Raw genomic sequence first — 17835 nt, forward strand, 5'->3', positions numbered from 1 at the left:
ACAGGACACACGGGCCTTTGTATAGCATGAGGGATCGCATCCAGAATTCCCCATGTGTTTTTGTAATTTGAAATAAAACAAATAAACACAATTTTTATTCAGTAGACATGAACATCTGGAAGATGACATCAACATGACTTCAACTTTAATGTCAAAGTGTTAGACTGAAATCCAATATCATTGAACAATTTGTGGTGGAGGTGCCAGAAACGAACATCACAGATTAAAACTGTGATGGAAACAAGGTTTCTGCAGCAGCTGAGGGAAGAAACAACGTTTTAGAGCTCTACTGAATGCCTGATGAACATTGTTGTCATTGCAGTAGCAGTTTGAGCCTAAATTTGTGATACTAAATATCAAAATGAAGACACCCCCCCCCCCCCCCCCCGCCTCCGGGGCAGCCTTGGGTCTGGGTTTCCAGCCTTGCCCTGCTCTGCTTTCTCCATTTATTCTCCCTCACGGCGCTCAAAACCACCTTTGCTGAAGCTCTTTGGAGGTGGGCGAAGAGAGGACGGCCTGGGCACGCTCGCCCTTCCCTCTGCCCGCGTGGAGCTGCCGCCACCAGACAGCAACCCCGTCCCGTCGAGGGAATGGGAATAACGAGTAAGGTCACACTGGGACTGGAAATCCCACACAGGGAGAACGGGAAAGTGCCACCACCACCAAACTAAGCCTCCACATCTGGGAAGGAAACTCCTGAGAGGCAAGTGCTGGCTACGTCAGAAGAAGAGACGGGGAGAGGGGGAATGAAAGACCAAAATGTTTCCTCCTCATAACACTCTCAGCTTCCAGGCTTAATTATACAGGATCAACAATCCTAACCGTAACTACTGGCAGCCTCTCTATGTGCAAGCATCCAGCCAACCTCAAAAATGTGGCTTTAGCACTCACACGATTTTCACAGGAAAAAAAAAATCTGTTTAATTAGATAGTTCGTAATTTATTCTGAAAGCAAAAATGAAGATATCTATATACTCTTAAAACAAGTCAAACCACTACCCTTTTTTATTTAAACATCACTATTAGATTGTCCCAGTTTGAAGTTTCCTACTCCCAGTTGTAATGCTAATTAAACCTTTTGGGGAAGTTGTGTGCTCATTCTTATGCGCTGCTATTAACTTTTTTTTATTGCAGATAGTTGGGATCCAACGCCATTCCACTAAATCCAGTCAGAAGGATTTTATTTTGATTTTGTCTGGCTTGTTTTATTCTTAGCAGATGGTGCAAACCCATGTGTTGATGAGTACATGCCACAGGAGAGCATCTGATACGATACAGCCGGCCCCAAACTACAGCGGTGTCTCTGCTGAGGACTTCAGCGCGCGCCACCACTCAGGACCACACTTCTCAGCGTGGTGTGTTAGCTCAGACGGGCTTTCAAAACCGTACTACTTCTGGTACCTAAAATGGCTTTGAGAAGATACTTTAGGCATCTCTACAGCAGCGTAAGCATCCTCAAAGTTGGTGTTTTTCAAACTAATTATTACTGTGCTACACATGTAGCTGAAGTGGACTAAAGGTGACATGGTTTTGATAAATACAAATGACTGTATTTTTGCATATGCAAATCAACAAATAATTTGCATGAAATACGATTCAACAACCATGCATGTTACGTGCATGTGCAGGTAACAACTTTCCCAGGGCATCTTTTTCTCCCTCCTTTTCTCCTTTTTCTCCCTCCTTTGTCAGTGAGACTCTCTATGGCCTCCCTGTCTCTGATTCTGCTTGAAATATGTCCCCTGATAACCTAAAGAGAAGTACATATAAAGGGCTTAGAGCTATTTATAGCAAAGCCTGTGTGCCTGAAAACATTGCAGTTTTCATGTGGTGGGTACACGCATCGCTTATGAACTGCAGCCGGAAAACCGTTGCCTCCCTCTTTAGCAATTCCAGTCAGCATTCACAAGGCAAGATAGAGAGAGCCAAGGAAGGAAGCAGACATAAGGACAAAACGCAAACAAACTGAAAATTTACCAATCACTTATATTCAGAAACCAGGGAGGGGGTGGTGGTGGTTTACAAGATAGATTCATCTCTATCTGCATTTCAAACTGCTGGAAATGGGCATGCAAAGTGGATTAGCATGATCACACCAATATTCCTCAGTACGGGTTTTGTACAAGCCCCTGAGAACAAGCATAATCTCTCATAATTACTGCATATGCTGTTGTCACATTAAATAACAGCCTTGCCTCAAAATGTTTAAAAGTCTACTAGCCTTCAATTCTTCCAACTGGGCATTGGGCACAACTCAACAAACCCAGGAATACCGCAAGCAAAGTTCACGTTCGGACGCTGATCTGCAAATCCCACATGAACGTGTTTCATTGCTGCGCTTCATTTGAAGTGATTCGCATTTCATTTACCTTACAGCAAGAGAAATGGCTTAAATTTTGTTCTTAAAAGGGCAAAATCCCCATTCCTCTTATGCCTTCCTACAAGCAACCAACACTCAGGTCAGTTTTAAGTCCTACTGGCCAGAAACATAATAGAAGATGACTCAAAACTCTGAGAAGACAGACTCAGATTCAACTCTGATTTCTGCTGCCCACAATTACATGGTTCAAGGTCTTGCTCAATGAAACCAGAAGGAAAACCAGGGAATGGTGAAAGGCAAAGATAATGTGTTCTGGTTTGCTTCCTTTCTGCCTTGGGTTTGAGGCACTTGACGGAGATTTTGAGAAGAGATACCAGGTCAGGCACAGCTGTGTGAGGTTGGCAGGCGGGGAACAAGGTATATTTTGCAGTTGTCAGCAAAGAACTGGCAACCAAAACCACAAAAGAAGTTAAGATCAGCATACACCAGAATAAAAAGGGAAAAGAAGAACCTTTTATTATAAATCCCAAAGCTATTTATTACTCATAGACAGTCATAGATGTGATATTTGTCCCCAGGTGAGACTCACTAAGCTTATAAATATGTTTTAATTAAAATCAGTTCCCTAAACTCTCAGCCTTTCCTATCATCATTCTATGAACAACAAAATTCCATGCTTCATAGAGGTCCTCGGACAGCACACACACTTAACACTTAAGAGCGGAAAAAGAGCTGACACCTGGGCTTTGCAGTCACACTCAGATACAAGCCATGCTATGAAGTAACTAAGCCACAGTAAACAAAGGAGCCTTTCCTGAACTTAAAACTTAAATAAGAGAACAGAAGCTACAAGAGCAACTTCACCCTTGTTCTGTAGTATCCCTCAGGGAAAAAATGAAGAGGAAGATGAGCTGGTCATGAAAAAAGCAGGTTGCGCAGCCAGCTCATAAGAAGCCAGAAAAATGTACTACTTTATTTTTAAAAACGAGTATTTTTAAATCAATATATTTAAACCAGCACATCTTTCTTTGAACCAGCTGGTGGGAGACACCAGTGGTGACAAGACATGGAATTAGCTGAAACTCAAGCCTGATTCACTCTGGCACTTCTCGTGCTCCATTACAACTTTTAAATCAAGTCAAGAAGCTTGTGTAACAGGAAGTTGGTATCCACTTATCCTTATCTCCTTTCTCCACTGGTTCGCCTTCAGAACACTTAGCCCCTAATTTATAGGGTAGTATCAATAAACAAACAAATAGAATAACTGCCCCCTGAGGAGAAAGGAAAGACAGGGGTCAAAACCTCTCCTGCTTTCTAGACACTGGACAGACTATCTTGTAAATTTGAGTTTGGTCCAAAGGGGACCAGGCAAAACATTACTTGTGTTTCCATGCTGCTGGTTTGATAGTAGAAACATTTTTAACATGAATACAACATAAGTGGTTTTACCAATTAATTTGGGAATACAGACAAGGGGTAGGATTCATACTTAGTGCGTAGCATCACTATATGCACTAAAACCTCCAGAAATCCCAGAAAACTTATATTTCTAACTGACTCTCCAAATGACTTTCTCCTCGATATCATCATGTGTGAGACAAACATCAGTGAAAGAGGAAACAAATAAAAAATGCTGCCAAAACACTGACGAAAAGAGGGGATTGAGGGAATATTTTTTTCTTTGCTACATACATGTTCCCTGGAGCATATCAAGTTGGAGTCTCAAAACAGGGAAACATACTGAGGACAGAATAGCAAAGCTGGCATGAAGCTGGCAAGTGGAAAGGTAACACAAGTCATACCAAATTCTCCCTTCTGCGGAGATCCGTATCAGATATCTCCATTAATAGGAAGTTATGGGAAAACCAGGTATAAATCGGCCAAAGTTCTTCGTACCACAGCCTGGATGCAATGGTAATGCACAGCACCGGGTTCTGGAATTTGCAGCCAAGCTGGAACATTAATATGGGGACTATTAATTTACCTGAATGTGTTGTCAGGCTCCTTATGACGCTTAATTTCCAGCATTAACTATTTTACCAGTAGCTGTCAGTGAACTCTTCTAAGATGGATGCATCAGGCCATGCAACGCCACAGCCAAAAGGTTCCAACTCCTCGGTAGGAGAGGTCAGCTGTACTTGTAATTTACACAGGAAGCCTAACCGTGTGGCGTAAAGAGAATAGTAGCTGGGCCCTCATTTTAGCAAACTGCCGTCATCACAAAAGGACTTGCAAGGTCCCCTCGAGATCCCTACGAAACTTTGTCCCGGCAGAAGTAAAGGCGTTTCTCTTTTTCAGCCAGGCAGTAAGGCGAGCGGACCTGCCTGTATCCGGCTGTGGGACAAGGGGCTGCCGGCCCCGGGCCGGAGCAGAGGACTTGCTGCCGGGGGCCGAGCGCCGGCCGCCGCGCCCGGGGCTCCCGCCGGGGCTGGTGAACCGGGCGGCGGGAGCCGGGCGGCAGCGGGAGCCGGGCGGCAGCGGGAGCCGGGCGGCAGCGGGAGCCGGGCGGCAGCGGGAGCCGGGCGGCAGCGGGAGCCGGGCGGAGCCGCTCCGTGCCTCCCTCCCGCGACCCGCCGGAGACTTCCCTCCCTGCTTATTTGTTTAAAGTCCTAATTAACGACAAGATCGAGAAAGCCGTAGTATACATTTACCGTAAGGCCGGTTACCACTTTAATCTCGCAGCTACTCAGACACGGGGATAAACCCGGCGAGGATTAACCAGGTCAACTATATACAGCCCGGAGAGCAGCTCAGGCTACGCTCCCGCAGAGCAACAAGGCGAGGGCGGCGGGGATCGCCCAGCGCCCCACCGCTCGCCCCCAGCGTGGGCTGGACCCCCACCCCACCCGTGTTGGGGCCGCGCATGCCGGACCCCCTCCCCGGACTCACCCAGCTTCTCCGCCCGCAGCCAGAGCGGGGCCGAGGCTCCCAGCAGCAGCGAGAGCAGCAACGAGGGGGCGACCCGCGCCCCCCCGGCGGGGCCCACGGCTCCGGCTCTCGGCGGGGCGGGCATGGCACAACTTCCCCACTTCCCTCCTGCTCCTTTCTCTTCCTCTCCTTCTCCTCCTCCTCGCCGGGGCGGCTCCGGGACCAGCTCTCGCTCCGGCGGAGGGGGGCGGCCGCCCCCTCGCATCCCTCTCCCCCCGCAGGTGTTTGCCGGAGGCGGAGAAAGGGGCCGTGCGGGGCTGCCCCTGGCCCCCGCCGGCGGCCGGGCTGCAGCTCTGCCGCCTCCCCGGCCCGGGGCTGGGGGTGGAGAAAGGAAACGGGAGAAAGGGAAGCGCCACTATTCCCATTGGGCTGCAGCGCGGGGTGTCTCCTCCTCCTCCTCCTCCTCCTCCTCCTCCTCCTGCCGTGGGCCGAGGGGCCGGCTCGGCCCCGCCGCCCCCTCCCCTCCGCTCCCCGGGTGCTGCTTCTCCCACCCACCGCTGCTCTGGGGATGCTGGACCGGGGGAACGGGGGGCTCCCCCCAAACCCGCGCAGCCCCGAGCATCGCCTGCGAGCCCCCGAAGTCGGCAGGCCGTGTCTATGTACCTATGTTGACACGCACGCGTGCGTACATAGGTATTTTGAAGCAAACGGGATTATTTTGCCGTTTGCAGGCTAATTCCCAGGCGGCGCTCCCGCTGCCACGGGGGGCCTGCGCGGGGGGACGGGGGACACGAGTGGGGCCGGGGCAAAGGGGAGCTTCCAGCCCCTGCAGCGCAGCTGGGGTCGTGCGGGGCTTTCCCGCTGCCGTAACCTGCTCCCGGGGTGGTATCTCCACGCAGGGGTGCGTTACGGCCGCAGTGCCAGCAGCCGCAGGAGACTCGCAGATTAAACGGGCCCCAGCGGCTGGCCTTTTAAAAGTGTGCCGGAGAACTCAAAGTCTGACTCTGTCCTGGCTTTTTGGGGATGGGGTGCTGCCAGGCGGGTAGATTCACACTGCCGGCAGGTCAGAAATGCTGTGCCGCTATGCTAAACTGAAGCACGTAATTAACTTGCGTGTCCTAGAGGCAACTGATAATTGTTAGATTTTATAGTATTTTAGAAAAAGTCAAGTTTAGTAAACCTTTATTCTAATCGAGCTCTTGTTTTGTAAGTGTTAATGCCTTGGTTTTAACTTTTCAGACACCGTATGTGGTCAGGCATATTTTTTTACCATGTACCCAGTACATTATACTCGTGGTATATATTTAACACAGGTTTTTAGTATTTGAGACTCACCCCTTCTTTGCAAAGGAGAGTTTGAAATCTAGACTACAACGTTAGACCTGGTGTAAGGCAGAACACTCGTTACTGCAGCAGTTTAGCAGTCAGACTAATCCTCACCGGACCTCGTCAGCATCCTTCTGGCTGAAGGAGGTTGTGGTGGGTCACTCGCTTCAGGACTCTGAAGGCTGAGAGACTTTTAAAGAGGACTATGTCCATGGGAATAAAAGTGGCCTGTTCCAGTATTTGTCTCACAGATCGTCAGGAACAAATCCATATGAATGAGGGTGATTATGGAAGGGAAGGGACGAGAAACTCGAACTCTGCAATGGCCTCAAGACTGGACTTAAAAAGAACACAGAACTGGTGAAAATATTGTGGTCATAGAAAATAGCTTCTCCAATACCAAATACTGGTTCAAAACCTACAAATGAGACCCAACGTAAATGAAAACATGAGGGAGCAAAATCAATAGGACAATGTACATGTTGCAAAACATGCATCACCTTTGAAAGAGCTGCAGTTCTTGAAAAGCAACATAACAGCATAAGAGCATGCATTGTTTTGTATCAGTCTCAGTGGGCAATTAAAACCAGCCAGTCATACATGGGTTGGTACTGGGAATTGTACTGATTTGCATTCCATCAACTGAGATCTAGAATATATTTTTAATACTAGGGCCAGGTTTTAGCTGTATTCGTTAAAGGTCATCACAAATATCAGCAGAAAAGTCCTGCAAGTCAATCCCAAGTAATCTTATGGAGGCAGTGCTGCAGTAAACTGGGTCTGGTGATCTTGGGCAATTTAATGTTTAAAAACCTCTGCCGTGGTGCTTGCAGATAATGTTGCTAGTGCTGAGCTCTCAAGAGAACTTGGGTGCTGGTAACTGGTACAGGCAAGTTAGTAGCCTTGGAAGGCCAAAATGGTTTTTGCCTGTCACATACCTTTTGGAGGCTCATGAAGACGAGGAAGGTGGGTTGGCAGACACCGGGAAAGGAAGCTTTCTCCTTTTCCTGGGCGTTGGAGGCTTAGCAATGCCCTCTGGGACAGATAGCTAGAGAATAATTCCCCTCACAGTTATTTTTATTCCGATGATTTGTAGTAAAATGATAAGTCATGCCCTTGAGACGGGCTGTAAAATATCTGGGAGTGGTATTTGTTTTCCTTTCATGATTGGTGAAGGAGTTTACTGTACAGGAGAGCACTGGTGGAAGGAAGGGCAGGCAGGCTGCCTTTTCAAACTTCTCACCACCCTGGGCTCAGCAGGAGCTGGTTGCTTGTCCGAGGCTACGCGTTTCCCATTGCAAATGTGTATAATGCTCGGGTGGAAAGTCGGCACCGCTTCCAGAAGGTGTTGGAAGCACAGCTTTCCTATTGACTTCAGTAGGATAATGACTAACGCAATCAGTGCAGTAGCTTCTGTATTATTTATTTTGCTATTAAATTCACATTACTTTATCATGCCCTCTCCCTGTCAGTTTTCAACAGGCTGTAGGCAAGGAACTTACTGTCAGCTTCCAAGATTAAATAATCATTACGATGAATGAAGTAGTCTATAGCTCTCAAAGCTGTTATTCAAGGACTTGTGTAACCCCTGTCACATTGCTACATTGGTTCTTGTGTACTTTTCCAAATTTCCCTTTGTAAGGAGGAGAATTAAAACCAGCTTTTAAATAAATACAGTTTTAAAGGCAAGGCTTTGAGTCAAGGCAAAAGATTAATTCAGAAAGAAGGCGTACGTAGAGCCTGACTAATAACTTGTGGGGATGTCACACAATGGGAGCTTCACAACATGAAAACTCCATGGCAGACCACTTCTGACAGCTTAATGTGGATCATTTTGGCCACTAACGCTGACTTAATTTGGAAGAGACAGGATTCACCCAGGGACACAGACAGACTACTTTTCAGCATGAGCATGTGCTCTTCCTTTACAGTCAGATTTCCAAGCATACAAATTAGGAGTATTTTGTGTGTTAAATGCAAATGGTACTAACTGAGTCACCTACAACTAGATAATGTATCTCATCTAGTATTCATTATATGGATAACTTTACTGTGCAGACACCTGCAAATGAGAAATTATGTTTTTACTCTATGGATGTCTGGCCTCAGGATGAACAGCAAGACAGGACTTCAGGACAAAATCAGCTCAAAACAATTTAGAAGGCAGTTGGTCAGTATGGCAGGGACATACCCAGGTTTCATTTATAGACTTGTACAGTCTATAGCTTCATGGATTTACCTTCTTACCTATACTTGTTATATACTGTTACATACTTGTATATAACATACACTGAAAGAGCATCTTCTAAGCAGACCTAAAGCATCTAATGAGTCCTTGCATGCCTTGTGTGATGTTAAGCGGGTGGTTTGGGGCAAGGGGCAGAGGAGGAAGGAAAAACACATTGAAGAGTTTACCTAAGCTTATCTTGCAAGCTTGACACTGTATACATACTTTCTTTCAAAAGATCCTTGTTTTGTACATGTTCTAGGAAAAAAAAAAAAAGCCCAAAACCTGATTTATACAAAGAGATTTAAGTTTCATCTTATTGGAGTAGCCTTGCTTTTGTGCGACTAACAGGAAAGTTCCTGTTCTTCCTAAGTTGTAAGCACTTTCTTTGCTGACTGTGTAGAAGAAGGGGGAGGAATCAGAAGGCACAGTGAGGTGGAGAGGACCTGAGGTCACGAATTACAAAGCGCAAGAACAATTCTAGACATTGAGAGGTATGTTAATCTCGTCCTTTACCAGAAGGATAGCTAGCAGATTGAGAGGCCTTTTAACGGTCTTTATACATGGGCCAGGTTTTGCATTTTCATTGGTGCAAAGCAAATAGTATAATGGATTTACAGGGTAAAGCTGAGAACGAAATGGTCCGGTTGCTGATCTCTGTGTATTCAGGTACTGCATTCTGCCAGAAGTGTACGTGGTGATTGTATAAAAAAAATCAGAAAATAAAACATATAAAGTAAAAGCCTGAGACGCGTCTAGATTCAACATTCTGTATGTGTGGAGAATTTCATGGACCTAGTATACTGTGCTGTGTTTGTATCATTGGAAGGCTAAGGCCATGCCCACAGAGCAGCAAAGACATTTCAGGCTGTGTAACACCACCCTCTATTAAGGTCTGCATACCATTAAACCAGCTGGAGATGGGCTGACCTCCAGGACTCCTCTGAGCTTCTGGATATTCACCTAACTACTGCTGCAAAAAAGGTCATCTTCATTTATAGCAGACTGCGGGACTGGGCTCTCCTCGTCAGAGCCAGCCTTGGTTCTGGTGAGGCTCATGTCAGCAACCTCCATCCTTGCTTACTGTAAGCTTCCCTCTCCAGGTGTGAAAATACGCAGGAGTGAAGGAGTTAGTAAAAATAACGTTTCCACTTTTCAAGGAGTTCTGAGCAAGTAGCTAAGGGGATATCATGACTGCTTCATTACTTTCAGGGAAACATGAGGCAAAAAATCAGACAGAAAAAACTTCAGACAGAAGAAACAGTTTAACTTGCACTGGCACAGGTCGCTGCCCACACCCATGCAGATGAGCTGGAACCATATTACGGGCATTATGCAATTACACTGGTAGCAAAAATCGCCAGCGGGGAGAGACCATAAATATTCTTAGACCTTAGGAACATGAAGGAAGAAATTTCAGGCAATAAATTTGGGTAATAATCTCTGGGAGCGAAAGCCAAACTGTAGCACGCTTCAAGACTTTTGTCTTTTATTTTCAGCAGCAGCAAACGATAGGTCTTGCCTGGGTGGGAGTGGTAGCAGGGCCCTTACCAGCACTGGTTGGGGTATGCCTGTGGGATAATTGGACGCTAAGAGGGTACGCAGACTCATTCACTACAACAGCAGCAGTTGGGTGTAACTCTAATGAGAGCCATATAGGGGATGAATGTGCACTTTTCATCACTTTAATTACTGCAACCTATCCAATCATGTCACCTATTATGATGTAATTATGAGATCAAGCTGAAGACTAATCATTTGTCCCACTGCCACATATTTTGCAGTTTCTCACAGCTGCTTGGTAGTCTTAGGTCATAATTTTTCTTACTTCCAAGTGAAATGAAATAAAGTTGCTAATCATCCGGATTTTGAAGACAATCAACCAACCAGATGTGCCACGCTGCCATCTTAAATTCTGTCAAGAAATATGGGGCAGAATGTTCCTTTTCATTTAAACATATTGTTTTAGGGTTGCCTTGAAAAATATTATGATCTAGAGAATCACGACACACTTTGTCAAAACAGAGCCTACTATTTTATAACTTACTAGTTGGCAGCATCCTTGATCAATTTGTCAGTGACAAAGCTCTCGTTTTTTATAGGTGTTCTAAAGAGTTTTCCTGTTTCTGTAAGGTATTAACCCTCATGCATTTAGAAAATAACAACTTTTTCCCCTTAATACATAGGTAGTAGGTAATTTTTAACTGTAAATTTTTTTTTTTTTGAGGGGGAGTTCACAGCTGAATTTGCGTAGTCTGCTTTTTTTCCATGAGAAACAAGTAGTCTTAATCATTTACTCATGTTTATGAGGCTGCATCCAAGTAGGAGCTAAGAAATTACTTGTGCAAAATATGAAGCAATCCCGTGGTCACTTCCAGGAATAACCAATTATGTTTGAATCACATGCCTTTTCAATAAAGTCAGCAATCGGTCTAGTTATGGTCTTCCCAAAAAAGTGTGGAGTAATGGAAGGTGAATGTGAGTAAGCAGAGTTTACCCATTTCTAATATAGCGAGCGTGGCATTTATTCTCGTGTATACTAGAGACAGCCGTTTATCTACTGTTTTGTTAATCACTATACCCCTGGCTATATGAGTAAGAGCTTAGAGAGCTGAAAGCAAATACAAGTATGAGCTGAGTGACTGCCTGATTTAACAGAAATCATCCAATTTACACCAGATCTAGCCCTTCTTCCTAATTTCAAGTGTTTATGCCACATTGCAGTTTTCTTGCAGGATGCGAGATGAACTCAGGCAGAAAGCCTCAGGGCTTGAAAAGTAAGTCCAGAGATGGCCACCTTTCCCTTCATTTGATTTCTTTGGAGAGAGAGGGATGGGAATCATGCTTATTAATTTAGTAATTAGTGATGTGGGGGACTGTGCTCCGCCTGCCCTCCCCATGCTCACTTCGGGCCCTATGCAAGTCTGCACTCCTCAGGGCTTCACAGAAGTAAGCCAGTTATGCATAGTGGAAGCATGGCTCATAAATCTGCAATAATCATTATGTACGGAGAAAAAGCTTCTTGTGCAACTTTTCCACATAGCATTGGGGCATTACACCAATGAATTACAAGGTCAAATTCTTGTAATTCATAACTGTCACAGCTGTGGCTTACAACTGTATATATAGTTTAAGGGTTCACTGTTAATTGCTTTTAAGGCCAGGCATTTGATCATTAAAAAACTGATCAAATGTCATCTGCGTTTGTAAAGACCCTTGTGCCTTTTTAAAAATAATTTCAAAAAAATATGGGCTTGAGTTTGAATATTTTCTCATACTTTAATTACAATATTCATTGTATTATTGTGCCTGTTTATGAAATAAAATATTTAGAGCCTACCTTAGGTTCCTTGTCAAAGATAATTGGATAACAAAAAGTGAACGTAGCAGGTTGGTGAATATTCAAATCAGTTTTATTCATCACTCACGCTTGGAGTTTGTGTGGCTGGGTTTTGGTAGCAGGGGAGGGGGCTGCAGGGATGACTCCTGTGAGAAGCTTCTAGAAGCTTCCCCAGCTCCAAGTTGGACCCGCCTCTGGCCATGGCTGAGCCAATCAGCGGCAGGGGTAACGCCTCTGGGATGACGTATTTAAGAGGGGAAACCTGCAGCAGGGGAGGAGATGGGAAGGTGAGGGGAGCCCCTGTGCAGGCTGTAAGGTCAGTGAGGAAAGAGGGGGAGGAGGGGATGCCCCCGCAGCCTGCGGTGAGGCGGCAGGCTGTCCCCCCCCAGCCCACGGAGGGGAGCAGATGCCCACCTGCAGCCCGGGGAGAGAGGAGCCCACGCCAGAGCAGGGGGATGGATGCCCCCCAAGATGGCTGCCACTCCGTGGGAAAGCCTGCGCTGGAGCAGTCTGTGCCTGAAGGACTGCAGCCCGTGGGAAGGACTCACGTTGGAGAAGTTTGTGAAGGACTGTCTCCCGTGGGAGGGACCTCACGCTGGAGCAGAGGAAGAGTGAGGAGTCCTCCCCCTGAGGAGGACGGAGCGGCAGAAATGATGTGTGAGGAACCGACCCCAACCCCCATTCCCCGTCCCCCTGCAAACTGGGAGTGGAGCTGAGCCTGGGAAGGAAGGAGGGGTGGGGGGAAGGTGTTCTAAAGTTTGGTTTTACTTCTCATTATCCTTGTTTTGATTTGATTTGTAGAAAATTTAAATTGATTTTGTTTCTCCCTCAAGTTGAGCCTGTCTTTTGCCCATGACCGAAGGTGGTGAGTGATCCCTCCCTGTCCTTTTCTCAACCCACGAGCTTTTCTTCATATTTTCCCCTCATCCCACCAGGGCTGGGGGGGAGGAGTGAGCGAGCGGCTTTGTGGTGCTTTGTTACCAGCTGATCTTAAACCACGACACCTCATAACAAATGATAAATAATTGAGAATTTTTACTACTTAAGGTTAGGTTTGTGTGGACAGTATGATTTCTCAAATATTCCTTCCCAAAGTAAGAAATTTTGGCATCCTTCTGTCTGCTTCTTTTCATTAAAGATACTGTATTCTTAGCTATGGTTGTTCTTGGCCCCAGGGTTCACACACAGTCCTAAAGGCCTTTTTCAAAATGCGATATATGTAGTTGAGACCTAGTTAGGTCTGCCTTCTCTACTTAAATTCAGCCTGCATTTTAATTGTTTGCCTTATATCCAGTACAGCATTTGTCCACCAACATTGGATGTGATTTACCCTCCTTCCCTTGAGCATGACGGTATTTTAGGTGCAGGGTGGCAGAGCTGGGCTGACTGCCTATGTGGATTCAGCCCAGGAATTCACCTCCCACAGGCTGCTCACCTGCCCATAGCAGACTCTGGGGCCAGGGCCAGGCTTTCACTGGGTGAGCAGCTCTGCTGCCTAATCTTCATTTCTAGCTCTTGCTGCCTGGGCTTGCTGAGTTCCCCCTCTAAAGGCTCTGCAGTAGATGTGTTTTCTTACCTGTTTTGTACACATTTGTCCACAGCGGCTGAAAAGTTTTGAGTGAACCCTTCGTGGCTTCATCTGAAGACATTCCTCCAGTGGATGAACAGCGCTGAGCATCTAGGAACAAGAAAACCTTCATCTGGCATGACCAACCCTGGTAGAGAATATCTGTGTGTGGCCAAAACCTCTGCAACGATCCCCACTACCCAGCCACGGTTCCTCATGTGCCCAGAGAAACAGGCAGCTTCACGGAGGAGATGCCACGGGGCGGCTCAGCTTAGTGCGGCACAAAAGGATGCAGGATGCACGCCCAGAATCCCAGATGGTGAGCACGGTGCTGGTATGGTCAGCCACAGCTAAGGCTGTGCTGGTGGCTGCTCAAACCAGGGCAAAACTAACCCTGGTCATAATTACCTGGTATAATCCTGCAGTGGAAATGTATAGTCCTTGTCTCTAGAGAGGACCTGAGTCCCTGCAGCTTCTGACTTTCTCACGCAGCACCCTGCTCATCCAGGAATTATGAGGACTCAGCACCTTTTCAGGGGTTGCCATAGTCTTTTAGGCTCAGACTTCTGCTGTCTATGTTTGAATACTGTATCATTTATGTATTTTTAGGTATTTGACCCACTGTTTCAAAAAAGATGAGCATGCTATATTAATCAATCATCAGGATTCATGTTAGCACTGCTGAACTGTTTTCTGACTGACCTTGTAGTTTTACTTGGAAAAGAGAGATCAAATGGATTTTTATTCATTCTCATGGCATTATCTAATCCCTCTCCCACACTCCTGCCAATATGCCCTCCTTACTGGAGATCTGGAGAGGCAAAACCTATCCTCTAAATGAGCAGGAGCAGGAAGCCCAGCTTCCTCTCAGTTACAGACCACTGTTCGAGCACATGTAGGTCATCCCACGTCGCTTTCCACTGGTTGCAGAGGCTGGCTTTGGTGGACCATGAACCTTCACTTACTTCTTCTCATCTTAAACCCAGTATTTTTTCTTGATGTTCCTTGCCCTACGTTAGTGTCCCAGGGATTTTGTTGTTGTTGTTTTGATCTGTGGAATTACATTAATGCAATAAACTAGCAAATACTGAAGCAAAAGAAACCAAACCAGCATGACAGAGATACCACAGTCAGAAAATAGTGATAACGTTTGCAGACAGGCATTCTGCCAAGTGAAGGCTAACTTGTTGCTACACAAAAGAAATATTTATAGCTAGTTTGTTTTACTGGTCTTACAGAAATACACATACAGACAATTTCTCATATGTATTATCTTTATCTGAAAAACATGCGAAAAAGCAGTAAACTATTTTGATTAGCATAGACATTGAAGTGTATGTGTCTAGGCACTCTTTCTGGACCTGGAAACTCTACCGAAGGAAGCATTTACTTAGTAGTCCTGCTTGGGCAGAATCTCTGCCTTCAGCTTAGTTCTTGGGCCTAAACTAAAGCACCTTGAAGTTACTGGGGGAGCCTGTGTTGACAGCAGCACCAAGTGCTCCTTTGGGCCTGTACTTTCCAAATTCTGATGCTGTAATATTTCAAGATACTGGTGTACCCATAGCTCTCCTTTCTGCTCAACTTCTGCAGCTTGCGGAGCAATGAAAGAAAGCACGTGCCTGCATCTCAGCTGTTCAACCTTCACTTAAATTGCTGTTAAGATGGGTATCCACCAGTAACTGGACTGCGAACACAAATGCCTGAAGAATACAGTCTCTTCTGCACTCTCTGCTGTGGATTACTGCAAAAGGGCACATTAGCCTTTTTCACAGAATACTCTTTCTCTGTTTTGTAATTTAGTACATATCCCAAACATTGCTGGAAAAGAAAAAAAAAAATACAGAAGGATCTTCTTGGAAATAGTTATTGCAGTTATTGTTTTAAAGTAAGAAATACTATTATATCTGTTGTGATCTACAGATTTTTCTCTTTCTAGTGCATTCCTTTCTTCTTTGAGCTCCACTGAGTCCTTTCAGCATTAGAAGAGGCGTGTGTGCGCTTGTGTTTGTGCATGTAAGTAATACTGGAAAAATCATATACTTTTCATAAGCCGATTTATATCTTTAATCTTGGGAGCATAAACATATGAACCAGTATGACATCCCTTGTTTAATGCTTCTCCTGTCTTAGCGTGCTTTACCTTGAGGTAGTGTGTGTCATTACAGCTTAAGCATGTCATTGTTTTGCAAATCTTTTGGGACTCCAGATGTGCTCGCAATTAAAGGCCAACTCTTATTATTTGTATGATCATAATGCAGAGAGAGGTCACTGCTCTGTTGTGCAAGATCACATTCAAACACACCGGGAGCAGCAGACCCCGCTCCCCAGGCTTGTCTCTGTTAAGGGACAATGATGTATCCTCAGACCTAAATTTAGTTAACAATAGCAGCTGTTAGAGTGAAGGTTCAAACCAGCCCGGTCAAAGGGTCCCTTTCTTGGCCTTACTTCCCCTCTTCCTGGTGCTCACCTGAGGTTGCGTTGAGCCAATTTGACTTGCTGAGCTAGCAGAACATTTTCTTGACAACAAGGTGAAAGGCTTTCCGCTGTGTCGGGGACCTGAATTAGCTCGGTAGAGAATCAGAAAAGCACCAGAGCTGGTGCAAGGGGGAATGACCACACTGCTAGGGCAGGGGAAACTGAGGTCTGGGAACATGTTGGGGAAGGGGCAGGGAAAGGGAAATGTCAGGGCTGCTGGTTTTCACAGAGTGATAAATCCTCTCAGCCTTGGTGTGCACCCTCACTGTTAGTGTCCAGGTGTAGCTCCGTGTGCCCTCCCCCCCTTGCTCTGGCATCTGCCTGACTTCTCGGTGAAGGAAACTTCCTCAGGCAGGAAACTCCCTTCAGCTCAAGGAAATTTCCTCAGCAAAAGAAAAGGAAAAGCTGGCTCAATACCCAAACAACCGCTTTGCTGTGGGTCTGACAGCATGTCAGTGCCAGCACGAGGGGCAGCACACACGGCTGGGGGCAGATAATACGTAGGCTGTTTTAAAGCATTGTAATAAATTTAAAATCGGTACATCCAAATTCAAGTGACTGCTGTTGCAGTCGATGGAGATGTCGGGCTCGGTTCGGTGGCCTAAACAGAGGCACCTCCTGCCTTTTGAGATGCTCGGACGATCCCTCTGGCTCTCAGCTGCTGGTGCGGCTGCTTGGCCCCCCCCCGGGCTCCCCCCACCTGCCCACAGCCCAGGACCCCACGGCAGCTGTTGGTATTCCAGAGGGGTCTGAAACCCTTAGGGGATAAAATCTGAAGAGTTGACGGGGCTGCCTGTGCTGTTGGCACACGTTCGTGAGCCGAGACAAAATGTCAGCTTTCCCACAGCATATACCTTTTCACATGTTAATGCAGGTGGAAATGACGTGCTGGGTTACCATCCCAAGGATTTCTCATGTCAGTAGTCCCAGCTAACTGTGGTCTTCCCAGGGGATGTTTCCCTGTCCCTCAAACAAGAATGGATCAGACTCCAAAATCTCCAGCTGTTTGCGACAACCCTGTGTTTGTCTGTTGAAGGCTCAAAAACATTTTAGAGAACTTGTTTGAAATTATTTTTCTTTTTTTTTTTTTTTTTCCTACTATGAGCATCTTTGCTCTTCCTTCTGGGAAGAAAGGGAACTAACTACTTGTTCCTGTGGAGCAGCAGCAGTGCCTATACCCAGGGGCACTGCTCAGCTGAGGAGAGGATGACAGGAACTTTTGAGGAAGAGGGACTGAAAGTCTAGATATTTACCAAAAGCTTAGCAGACAGTGCATCCAAACAGCACTCCAGCAACACACTTTCACAGCACAGGAAGGTGATTGAAATGGTCAAATCCAGCCCCTGCTAACTCTTGTCTCCATGGTAGGCCCTGTTGCTTCTCCAGCTGTCAGAAACTCCATGCAGATGGGCTCTCTTCTGGATTACTGGATGAGCAATTTCTTTTTACAAAACTACTGGGAGATGAAATGTTCAGGTATTTTGGAATACCATGGAAACCAGGAGGTGTTAGAGGTAAAGCCTTTTATGGGAGATGTTTATGCAGGCTGAGTATCTGACTGTTCTGAAGATCTCTACAAAGATCATGTAATCTATACTACTGCTTCTGCTCCTTTTGTCTTTTTCTCCTAATCTTGGCTTTATATCTTATGCACTGATCTACATGCTCAGAGTCACCCCTCTGCAGTATGCAACCTTCTTTCCTTCTCTAAA

The 17835-nt window shown here is 46.0% G+C and overlaps 2 protein-coding genes across 5 annotated transcripts in view; one reads left to right on the forward strand and one right to left on the reverse strand.

Annotated features, from left to right (window-relative positions):
• Nucleotides 1–5581, reverse strand: part of DCBLD1 (discoidin, CUB and LCCL domain containing 1) — a 49045-nt gene extending 43464 nt beyond the window's left edge. For 2 of the 4 annotated variants that reach the window (XM_030002216.2, XM_030002205.2), the window contains exon 1: nucleotides 5210–5580. In XM_030002216.2, coding sequence (XP_029858076.1) covers nucleotides 5210–5453 — 244 coding nt within the window. In that variant the 5' untranslated portion in view covers nucleotides 5454–5580. Of the gene's footprint in view, nucleotides 1–4304; nucleotides 4325–5209 lie in introns of those variants that run through there. The other 2 variants (XM_041119985.1, XM_030002221.2) reach the window with 2 other exon arrangements.
• Nucleotides 5582–9379: 3798 nt separating this feature from the next.
• Nucleotides 9380–17835, forward strand: part of ROS1 (ROS proto-oncogene 1, receptor tyrosine kinase) — a 41370-nt gene continuing 32914 nt past the window's right edge. The window contains 1 exon segment of the mRNA XM_029997809.1: nucleotides 9380–9410. Coding sequence (XP_029853669.1) covers nucleotides 9380–9410 — 31 coding nt within the window.

Source organism: Aquila chrysaetos, chromosome 2 (assembly GCF_900496995.4).
Source record: "Aquila chrysaetos chrysaetos chromosome 2, bAquChr1.4, whole genome shotgun sequence".
Classification (NCBI taxonomy): domain Eukaryota; kingdom Metazoa; phylum Chordata; class Aves; order Accipitriformes; family Accipitridae; genus Aquila; species Aquila chrysaetos.